Source organism: Salminus brasiliensis, chromosome 6 (genome assembly GCF_030463535.1).
Source record: "Salminus brasiliensis chromosome 6, fSalBra1.hap2, whole genome shotgun sequence".
Taxonomy (NCBI): Eukaryota; Metazoa; Chordata; class Actinopteri; order Characiformes; family Bryconidae; genus Salminus; species Salminus brasiliensis.
In genome coordinates, this window is record NC_132883.1 from 16,940,022 (window position 1) to 16,952,259 (window position 12,238).

Genomic DNA, 12,238 nt, shown 5'->3' on the forward strand with positions numbered 1-12,238 from the left:
TTGACGGTTCTCTTTACTCTGGCAGTAGTTGTCATGTCTCATCTTATAAATTCCTAGCCCATAGGGTTGGCCAGTATGACGGAAGCTTTATGTAATGAAATTATCATTCAATAACATTAGAAATATTATAGTACTAAGGTTAGTATCTAGTATGTACATTTTTAAACCGCATTTTGAGCCCTGAAGAAAACAAAAGACGTCTCTCTGGTTTCAGAAAATTAGCTTTTTTTTTTTTTTTTTGTTCCTCTTGTTCTAGGACATTTTATCATAAAAATAAAAAAAAAACATGTGGCCTTTTATCTCTCCATAACTCCACATTTAAAAATGGCTAGCTAGCTGACTTTCCTCTTGTTCTTGTTGTGTTGTGCTGTTACAAGAGAATGGCTAGACTTCTCCCTCTCCATCTAGCAAATGAAAGGCACACATTGCCACCTAGTGTACCGCGGCAGCAGTCGTTTATAGGTCATGTCTTTGCTGCCAGAAATCTTTACATACTCCAAATGCCCAAATTTAACATAAAAAAAAAATGTATGACCTCAGTGAATGTTATTGTTTCGTCACTAATGGGACTGGTGTTAGTGAGAAAGTATTCAGTTTTTGGAGAATTTCTGGTTATAATTTCCGTCTTGGTTCATTTTTGTTTGAGGACCTCGAAAGGCCTGAACTATTTGGCATCTTTAAAGTTAATGCATTCAGCAGCACATTCCATAGCATTATTGTTTTCTTGGAACAATCCCTCGACGCAATTCTGTGCCACAAGATCTGGCTCATGACTCTATAATTGATCTGGCATTTGTTCAGAATGTTAAGAACCAAGTCAGACATAGCCACGGGTGTAGGTTAATCTGCTGCTCGTGTGTTTAGCCTACCAAACCACTTTTCACAGTAGAACAAAGTTCTAAAGCGTCAAATGCTCTGAATTCTTGTATAGGTCATGTTACTTGATTTCAGTCATTTGTAGGGTTGTAATTAAATGTGCTCTTTACATTCTTGTATTATTAGCTACTGTGAAGAATTGAAAAGTATTGAATCAGATGCATATGAAATGATTTCAGTAAATTTCTTTCAAATCAAATTCATTTTAATAAATGTTATATTTCCCCCCCCAAAATATTTCATTTGGGAAGTAAAATATTTCTTTTAACGCTGTAGTCTGGTTGCACAACATGATTACACATAATTAAGGCTAACTAATGGGTTTGATATCCACTTGTTTAGTGTACACAGTCTTGCAGCCAAAGTAAATATTTCGTGTCAAATGTAAACAGTTTAGCAGTATTTAATGGTTTTAAATCTAAGCTGTTAAGAGTTTTTCCCCTTTCGGCAGTAATGCCATTGGTCCATTGGTGGCTCTGTGGATGATCTACGAGCAGGGCGGGGTGATGCAGGACTCGACCACCCCTGTGTGGCTTCTGTTCTACGGTGGCATTGGCATCTGCGCTGGTCTGTGGGTGTGGGGCCGTCGCGTCATCCAGACCATGGGCAAGGACCTCACCCCTATCACCCCATCCAGGTGAGATCAGGCTCCTGGCAGGACAACATTCCTGCTCTTTGCATGGGAAATCCACTAGCGCCTACTGATGCATGCATCAAAATGTTTAAAAGTATTTAATGCCTGAACTTGCATGTATGATTTTTTTTTATTTTTTATTTTCTTTATTTAGTATTTAACAGTGTGTGTTTTGCAGACATGCTATCATGTGTATGTGTGAAGATGAAATAATAGGTTTCCTATACACACTAGCCACACTTGCATTTTTGGATGACCCACCCATAACAACGGCAAGTTTCAATTATGCCTCCGTCCCACTCCAAAAACCAGTCTTTATAGGGTAGCACATTACAAAAATGGAGCACTTGCCTCGCCAACTGGGTCACCACTGTTTATCTCCCAATAAAATCGCGGCAGATTAGATCTGTAAAGCTTACATTTGGGTTCTTGCTCACAGTCCTTCTTTGTGTTGGCACCACAAAATAAGTTACATGGCAGCAAGCAACTGCGGCATGAACTCAACCTAATAGGATGTTGGAGCGAGGGCAACTCTTATGCAAAGAGACTTATCACTATTTGTTCCCTTCTCACCAAACTAACTACGTCTGCTAAATTTAGCACAACACTTGCACACGGAACCTTTATGACCTTCTGCTCGTATAGTGACAAGACAAACAGTTCCAAACAAAACACACTGTGCAAAAGCAAGTAGCAGAGATAACAGCAACTTGGTCTACCTTTTTTAAATGAACAAAAACCCTCATTTCATTTTGGCAGTGATTTAATATAAAAGCCATCATTGCGTGTTGAATATATAATACCAAATGAGAGACTTGTTTTTTTAATAAAAAAAAAAATAGTAAACAGCCTCTGTAGATAATCAGAGCTGAGGCATGTCACAAAGTGTAATTAGGATTTACCACCTGAATCAAGTTTCCAAGCCATATAAATTCTGACTTCATACCTTGTGCTAACACTTAGCAACTGTCTAAAGATCTAAAAATAAAAATAGTCAATGCCCACAAATGTTGCTTGCTCAAACATAATTTGGCCACAGTCAGCCAAGGTATGTTTGGAGAAAAAAAATGAACTGCATTTAATGAAGAGAAAACCTTGCCAACTGTGAAGCATGGGGGCTGATTTGTCATGCTTTGGGGTTGTGTTTCCACCAGTGGCATTGGCAATCTTCCACAGGTAGAGAGAGGAATGGATTCCACAAAAAAACAGCAAATCCTGGATGCAAATATCAAACCATCTATTAGAAGCCATTCTCTTTTCAGCTTCAGCTTTTTTTTTTTACAGAACAACAATCCAAAACATACCTAAAAATCCCAGATGACATGAAAATGTCACAAAACCGTAAACAGGCTGTGCATGCAATACAACCCAAGATTATTTCAGATCTTAAGGCATCTTCCAAAGTAAAGTGGCAGAAAAACATTCAACCATAAGAATCGAAAGACTAGCTGCTTACAAGACGTGTTAGCAAGCTGTGATTTCTACCAAAAAGAGGATGCTACCAAGTAATGGTTTATGTTTGCTTGGTTACATAGATTATTGATTATTTAGTTCTTCTGAATAAAAAAAATAATAATAATAATAAAAACCCAAGTATATGTAATGTGCACTATTAACTCAGTCTGTTAAGCCTTATGAAAAGGTATCTGAGCTGTTCTGTCACAGCATGGTTTTCTAAGAACGTCCATGGTTTCTTGGAAGTCTTGACCAGTCTCAAGATCAAGACAAGGAGATCAGCACTCCCAACTGTGCTGGATATTATTGCAACACTAATGCCCAACATACTCACACCTTAGAACTGGCGAATTCTGGTTCCCTTCGGAGATATGACAGGATCTATCTGTCTCTGTGTCTCCACAAACTTTTAATTAATATCCCAGCTAATTAGGCTTCTCATGGTCATGGTAGCAGAGAGCTTGTCAATGCTGCGTAAATCTAGACTAAATATAACATGAAACGGCAGTCAGTTTGCTGCTCTGTTCATTTTGATGGATTTTTGAATCCCAGTGTATAAAGTACAAGAGGCCTTAGAAGTGCCAATGGCCAGTAAAACCCAGCACTGATTTCTTGGCCGAGTCCTAAGCCCTGTCTGACATTTTGGATGTGTGTCCTGGACGTAAAATGAGGAAGGAATGACTATGGTGTATTCTGACAAGTGCAGTACATGTTTGGATCTGTACTTAGTTCCCTACTGTGTTAACTTATTTGAACCTACCCGTGATGTATGGTGAGTTTAACATGAATAAACCCTCATTTTGAATATATTTAAAGAGTCATTAAACAGTTTTGTGTTCCTTATGCCCCTGATGTTTGTGGCTCCTGGATTGTAATTCTGTGTAATGCAGTTTTGGAGCAATGTTCTTTTAAACAGGCGTAACCTTACAGAGCCGTATATATCCGAGCAGATATACATGGGCAGAGGTATCTCTTTCATTCTCTCTGCCTCAGTCTTCATTTTCATCACCTTCTCTCATTACTTTCTGAAGCTAAACAAGAGCAGCTTTAAAAACCTGAATCTAAAAAGCAGAACTGGTTAAAAACTAAGACAGAAAATCCATTAAAAACAGAAATCAACAAATGGCAGAAATTTAAAGAAATTGAGTTCAATAAATCTTTAGATTTGACAGTGTTGTTCTAATTTGCATCAGTCACATGCACACACACTTTTTTTTTTTTTTTTACCTAACTATGAATTGAAATTTGTCCAATATACCAATACTTCCTGCTGTGTCTGCACAATAATTTTTACCCTAAGTTTTGCATGCCCTAAATACTCCAGGTATGCATGCTGGGTGCATGTACCCTTCCCACCAGATCATGCATGCATTGCCAATAGTGATCTTAATAAAGGTATAACTTTATAAAATTATCTCTTGTTGCCCTCCCCGCAGTGGATTCACTATTGAGCTGGCTTCAGCCCTCACTGTTGTGCTGGCGTCCAATATCGGACTCCCAATCAGTACCACCCACTGCAAGGTAAAAAAAACTGGTGTGCCTAGAGCGAGAGGAGAGCGCGAGCTACCTGCTTGCAGAGAAATTCAGAGGTGCTGCAAGATCCCCTGCTTATGAGGCTGCCACACATACTGGTGCTAAACTCTAACACACACCTTTATATGACACGTCCTACCTACAGAACACCTTACACTTTTGGTTCATGTTGTCATGTTAGGGCTGTTGTTACCGATTATATAACTCGCTTTAGAAATAGCTTAACTTTTGAAAATGTGCTGGAAAATGAATTACAGTGGTGGACTGTCCAATAATTCTGTTATATCTAAATGAAAGGAAGCCATTAAATGACTGTACAGCAAAAATGCATATCAATGGCTTTTTTCATCAGGCTCTTAATGAATTCATCATTTTTGAACATTTTAATCAAGTAATAATCCATTTTTTAATCAAGTGATTATGACAACCCTAGTTCTCCTAGAAGTTGGTATCATCAGGCATAGCAGTGCTTTTTATGAGCCCGAGGCGCTCTGCCAGCAATCAGGTTCTCTGATCTTAATGCAATCCTTGCCGTCCCACTTCTGACACCACCCGTCTGGAAATTGTTTCCGATAACTATCACCCAGCTCCATTGCACACAAATGTCAATGGGACAAAGTCACGTCCCACATAATTGAAAGCAGCCTCTCTTGGCTTGGGTAATGCAGCCCTCTCGCATACTCTGGAAAGGAGGACATGAGCTCCCTCCTTCCCTCTAAAACAAAGAGTCGGTGCATGCAGAGTCAAAGAGCCTTCGGCAGTCTCTTTGAAAGTGTCCTCCTGTGCGGTGCCCCTCTCCCACTTTTCCCTTCTCTCTTTGTTCCCATGGCATGGTGCTTTGTATTTGTGGTGTCTGTATGCTTGGGTCACCCAGTGTCTTGCTCCATGCTGTTTCTTACATATCTCTCTGTTGACTGTGTTTTCGTCTCCTTCCTTGTCTTTGTCTCTTCACAGTGGATTTTGCATTGAAGTAATGAGTGCTCTAACAGTGCTTGTTGCCTCAAATGTGGGCGTTCCCATAAGCTCCACCCACTGCAAGGTACCGAAGATGTTGTAGGGAAGCTTTGGTAGAGTTGAGCCCCTCCCCATAGCTATAATAGCATAATCGCAGAAAAGCCGATCATCACTCACTACTGCAACCATGTGACGGCATGATGGTAGATGTTGATCATTTCTTTTGCAGTGAATCTGAGAGTTTCAGACACTTACAGATTTAGGATAGGCCCTTAGGAATGAAGTTACCACTGTATCTGTTTAGTAGAAACTTGCAATCTCATAATTACTACAAACGTAATTACAGATTAACCTCATTTTAATTGACATGGACATTTCAGAGCTGTGTTTTGCTGTACTATTGAGAAACACTTTGTTATAGTCTTTTGTCTGGAGTGTTTACCACTCGCATGTCTGGCTTAGAATTAAGTCAAGGAATATGCAGAGGTAGGGAGACTTTAGGTGATCACATTGTGCCTACTCATCCCCACCTAATTCCTAACAACACAAAAACCTGTTCATTTGGTTTCCTTGTTAAATTTATGGAAAATACTAACATCCAGCTTATTCTGTTCCATCTTTTTGCAGTGGCTTTTTGGGGGCTTCTTGACATTTTAGTGCACAATGGGATGTTACAGGAAGGGGGTGTTTTTAGAGGGCTTTCAGGGAGCGAACAGGGACCAGTACATCAAGTTCCAAATGGACTCTTTTCCCCTAGGGACTCTCTTTGTACATCTGCACTGCCAGGGCCCATCTATCATTTTCAGGTGAAAACAGGGAGTTTGTACGCAGGATGCATAGTCCTGTGTTGAAATTAGAAGTGGGTAAGGCATGACTAGTCAGATTGTATCAATTCGAAGCCCCCAAAATGTGAATGGAATGGTGATGAATAGGCTCACGTTACTTTCTAGTTATGATCCACAGTAAAACACGCCCCTGTGAGGGGCCTGAAGGTTACATTTCCAGAACATTGTGGCAGGTACTTTCAGTTTACACAGGCTGAGTAAGCTGACAGTAATAAATCGCAGCAGTCTCAGGGGCTTCATCTTTAGTAGGTATTGGTGTCAACTGTACTTTTCTTTTGATATGCCATTAGCTGCTCAGACCACCTCAGATTGGTTTTATTGAGCTGTTTCCTGATTGGCCTGAAGCCAGAATTAGAGTTCAATTCAGCATGTGAACTCATTTATAGTATAAAAGGTTTATTTTCTGGCAGGTTCTAAGACCTAAACTCTACTCTAAATTCTACTGTCCTTGTATAGATGAAGTCTCCTGGCTGTTGTTGACTCTCTGTTGTTTGACTCTTACTCCAGATTTAGCCCCCCCTGGCTGAGGGCTTGAGTTACACTGACCGTATAAGAACAGCCAAATCATTCCCTTAGCTAGCAGCCCAGCTGTCTGACAGGCACCTGACACCAACAGCATGTATGGAGATGTAACTCTTCATGCGGCCTCTGTTATGCTTCCCTGCGTGAGGAGGGGGAGTGTTGCGTGCCTGCTGAACTGCAGGGGGAGACAGGTTGAGAAACAATGGTCTATAGCAGATAATGTATTCATGTGTTGCGCAAAAAGTCTGGGAAATGTAAGGCCCTGCTTTAGTTTGTGAAATCAGAATGGTAAGGACTTTAAAGGAATAAGGAATATAAAGGCTTGTTATAAACTTATTATAATGGCATAGAACGTGTCACTATTTATTATTTAGGTATTTGTCTTTTATTTTAGTTATCATCCTGCTGAAGTAGTATCCATACTTCATATACAAATGCAGCCTTTTGTAGCAACTGCTGTGAGGTCGGACCAGCTCAGTAGAACACTGGCAGAAATCATATTTAATCCAAGGGATTTAGCTTAGAGTTTAGATTCACTACATAGCGCTGGTTTCCCGGACACAGATTAAACCTAATCGTGGACTAAATTTCAGTTTCAGCGGAGAATTACCATCGGACATTCTTTTTGGTCTACGTTTTGGAAAATATAATTGCAAGTGTAATCCCCCTTAGGTCCTAAATCTTATTTAATGAAAGTGATGTCCACCAGTAATTGTTGTTTAGGTGTAAAAAAAAGCCTAAAGTCTACATTCCACTATAAAATCAGTGTTATTTATATATCTGGAGGATGCCAGGTTTGCCTCTGCCTTAGCAACAAGGCTGCAAACCTTTGGACTGCTCACTCACACAAAAAATAGATTTATCTTAAAGTGTCTAAGCAAAAACAAACAAAACAAATACCCTATCCCTGCTGACCAGCTTTCTGTCACGCTTGTCTAACATGGCAACAGTTGCTACCACAGAGGGTGTCTATGTGTTACGAATGGAGAGGACAGACTCTTACTAACCTAGTTTTTCCTGTCCTGTAACTCTAACATATTAATCTTGTATCGTACGTTCAGTGCTTCTGCTGATTGTTCTCTGTGTATGTGTGTGTCGTCCCCATCCAGGTGGGCTCAGTGGTGGCCGTGGGCTGGATCCGCTCCCGGAAGGCAGTGGACTGGCGCCTCTTCCGGAACATCTTCCTGGCCTGGTTCGTTACGGTCCCTGTAGCAGGCCTTTTCAGCGCCGCTGTCATGGCCCTGTTTGTCTACGGCATCCTGCCTTTTGTATGAGAGGAAGAACGAGGGATAAAGAGAATGTATAGTGAGGTGATGGTTGGGGCGAAGGCAAGACAAAAATTCATTAGACCGAAAGATGGTAAGATGAAGAGACAGATTGAAATAGAGTTGATAAAGAGGAGTAGGATAAAGAGGGGGGCGGGGGGGAAGTGTTCAAAACCTGCCTGGGGAGCATCCAGAATTTTCTGACATAAATGTTCTTCGTTTTATCTGCAAGTATTTATTTTCTTTTTTTCTTTTTGTTTCAGTTTTAGCTGTTGTAACGTTACCGTACATCAGAACAGTACGTCTCATGAAGCAGTGCATTTCATTATTACAAAAAAAAAAACATTTCTCATGCAGGCAGAGTTTGCTCACGGTCAAGGCTGCGGCAAGGTGGGTAAATGGTCAGGTCTGCACATAGGAATAGGCACACGCACACACACACATACAAACATGCACATATCAGAAGTGCATGTATATTAAATGACCACATTCAGTATCAGTGAGCACATAAGGCAACAGTTTAGAACTGTGCAATCAGTCTGTTACATGCAAAAAACATCACTGTTGGAGTTAATGTTTAGGTAAATTGTGGAAAAAAAAGTAAGGCCATGCAAGTAATACTCTGCAAAACCGCTATATGTGATTGAGCTATGAGGCCACAAAACTCAGCTTAATGTAAATACTGTCATTCAAGTTCGTCATACCTCAACAACCCTCTGCTATCCAGAAGTAAAGCTAGTAAGAGAGTCATATATATTCAGAAAGTGGAGAAAACACTCCACTTTCAAAGTCATTTTAAAAAGCCCATTTCTTTTATTGTTCTATTTATTTCTATATTTCCATACCAACTTCCTTTTAAAATACAAGTAACAATGAAAATAGTTTAACTTTATGCTAATATTCTACTGTACATATTTTTCATGATGAACTTTGAAAGCATTTTTGTTTGCTCTTTATATTGTCTTGGGGTTTTCCTAATATCATGAAAGCTTCAGTGGTGGCTTGGAGTATTGACCGATGTGAAGCTTTGACAGCAAATTTTATTATTACACAGAAACAATATGGAATTATCAAAAAGACCATGTTTCTAACATATTGGTGCCAAATAAAATGGAATTATCTATCTAATTAGTCCAGTCCAGTTAGGCAACTTTTATTAAATTAAGTGTTCTGTTCATTTTAATTTAGTTGTTTTTGTTTTTTTTGTTATTTTTTTTAATTTTAGGATCATTTCCTGTCTGCTCCAAAGTAATTTGTTCCATAGGCCAAAAAATGTACATTTATCTATCGAAATATCAAAATGTATACATCTTCGTAACGGCTGTGATGTCTTACTCACTGGAATAGGTAGAAAAAGCTAAATATTGTACGTTTGTATTTGATCAGAAAATTACAGAACATTATTGTTGAGAATCAGCTTTCAACGTATTAAAATTATAGTGTCACAAAACATATATTTTAAATATTCAAGACTTGCTAATCCGCTTGTACTGATCTGACAGTTAATGAAAAGGACTTTGGCCCTGTGGGTCAAGAATCAGAACTAATATAGTAGGTGCCTCGATAATTCCCCTTGCTCTTTTCTTTTTTTTAACCAAAGATTTCAGTTTAGTTCAGTTCAGTTATTTTATTTCTCTCCTTTATCAGATAAACCGATTTGGTTTTCCTGATACTTACGTTAAAAAGCAGCGAATCTGAAAAGTATTTCTGCACCAGTGAAACAGTGTAGGAGGACAGTGTATTAGATCAGTGTATTAAAAAGCCAGTAGATCCCGAAAACAAACATAAAATGCCAAGAGAAAACTTATACGTGCAGCTACAGCCAAAACCCACTTAACGGCACATAGTGCTGTCCTGTTGCACAAGCAAATACACATGCACACACCCGCATACATAAACACCTTCACTGCACCAGCATTCGCACATACCGTTTTGGAAAGGCAGTGTTAGACGCTCTCTGGATACAAACGGCTACCAGTGCACAAATGTGGAGAGTTACATTAACGTTATAGTGCCACTCGATGTAAGTCCACTGTATCCCCATGCAAAGTTGTGAATACATGCACCTCACTGAGACCACCTCAACAACAGGATTCCACAGACAGACAGACTAAAAGACAGGACCACATGCAGATGTTGCGTTTTATCTGTTGTTGCAGCGACACAAATAAGTAACAGAAAGGTCAAAAGGAAGCGTTTAGTTGTTTTTGGGGTTTTTTTGTTTTTTTTTCGTGGCCTGTTTTTGGAACCTTTGGTCAGAACGTTTCCACTCAGACACACGATGTTCGGTGAGAAAGAGGTCAAAACATTACGGTTACTGGTCGTTCAGTTCTGTTTTTACTGTGCCGTTATCTATTGATGGTGGGGGTGTTTGGTTAGCCAGGTGTGGCTGATGTTGACATAAGGCCGGTGGTTAGAAAGATACCTTAAAGCTCTGCCTCTGGAGAGTCACCAGATTTGTACAAACGTGTGGCTTTGAACCAATGCAAAGTGTTAACTTTTTATTTTCCTCGTGTGTGTGTGTGTGTATGATACTGTTTTTATCTTTCATCATGAACAAAATCTATGCTTCGATGGCCATTTGCCTTGTAATATTGTGCTTTACTGTTTGTCAGATACAGTAACTTCAGTACTGTGGTGTTTACATTATCATATTGTAGAAATAACTCATTACAGTTGCCTAAAAATGTCAATGAAAGACAAAAACATTTAACTCAAATTATACATGAAATAACCAGGAATAGTGCAAGGTGTCTCACGTCCTTTCGTGTTTTAGTTTGTAGCGGTGTGAATTATGATCATGCGTTACATGCTTAACATCGCTACATGTAGGTTTTAAAAAAACAAAGAAGAAATAATAAAACTGTACATGGTGGGTGTGATTAAAAAAAATGAAATCAATAGATATATAAATTTCATTCAAACTATATTTTTCTACATATCTGAGTTTTACCCTGAGTGCTGACTTGTCTTGGAGAGTGAACTGGGCTCAAACAAGTCCTGGTAGAAATTTAGGTGATATGATACGGAGAAATGGATCTAAAATATATACTGATGTAATGGTTTCTTAATTAATGCAATATGTAACAGTATAATTCAGGTAAGGGTTAACAGACTAAAAAAAAAAAAAAAAAGTACTCTTTGAGAGATTCCATATATCCATTGATTCTTTTGCCCAGGGAATTCTCTCCTGTGTTTGAAAGCGAGAGAGTGAGAGTGGTTGCTAATTGTTCAAATTCAGCAATGTTCATGATTATTTTTGGAAAGTAAAGGACAAAAAAAACTTTGTAATTTTGTTTCCCTGTACTGCAATAGTGAGTTGCCAGATAGAACCTCCACAGCAGTGGCGTTACCATTGTTTAGACAGATGGACGCAGCGAAGCAAGGTTTTCACCGAACCGGTCACCATTACAAACCAGCAGGTGACATTTATCTGCTTTTTCGCCAATTGCTCTTTCCGCTGCTGGCATATTTATGTGTATATAGCTAAACTTCTTCATATGGCCAATGTCTCTTCGAGTATGCAGTAGCATGTGTGGCCACAGGAGGGTAGCATTTATCTGTTATAAACATATCCCTCACTTTACACAAGAAAAACAAAAACAGCCAATGGCTGTGCTCCATGGAGCTTTATGGAAAACTTGCGAAATCCCTTTGAAAATGGCTTAATGCAACCTATTAGTGTACAGTATCATGACAGTGCATTTAAACAATGTACAAGAAAACCATCCAGTTAATCGTGTAAGTAAGAAGTAAAGGTTCCAGTTTTCTACTCGGCAGCATATCGACATTTTCCCTTAGTAGGTGTTCTGATGGCGTTTCTTGTTTTCTCATTACGTTTTCATCTGCATTCGAAACTAGACAGAATGTAGCCTTCTCCTTTGCTGGCCTGCTGACGCCTGCTATGTGTTGTGTCTGTACTGCCATGCTGTTAGTGCCATGCTGTAAACTGTCTGGTACCCTTTTGAGACAGGGCTGTAGACCTAACAATTACTACCCTTATCTGCATATGTACTGTATTGTTTTATTTCTTTGGATTTCTTTTTTTTTTGTGAGGATTGTCTGCATTTTAACTAATTAAATTATGGGAATTAAAATTACAAAGAATAACACAACTGTGTGCATCTGTTTCATTCACGCTGTGTTGCACGTTC

The 12,238-nt window shown here is 39.2% G+C and overlaps 1 protein-coding gene across 4 annotated transcripts in view; it reads left to right on the forward strand.

The window, feature by feature from the left end:
• Positions 1-12,199, forward strand: part of slc20a2 (solute carrier family 20 member 2) — a 31,980-nt gene extending 19,781 nt beyond the window's left edge. For 2 of the 4 annotated variants that reach the window (XM_072681857.1, XM_072681858.1), the window contains exons 9-11: positions 1,328-1,513; positions 4,402-4,486; positions 7,929-12,199. In XM_072681857.1, the coding sequence (XP_072537958.1) occupies positions 1,328-1,513; positions 4,402-4,486; positions 7,929-8,093 (436 nt within the window). In that variant the 3' untranslated portion in view covers positions 8,094-12,199. Of the gene's footprint in view, positions 1-1,327; positions 1,514-4,401; positions 4,487-5,452; positions 5,538-7,928 lie in introns of all 4 variants that reach the window. The other 2 variants (XM_072681859.1, XM_072681860.1) reach the window with 2 other exon arrangements.
• Positions 12,200-12,238: the final 39 nt, after the last annotated feature.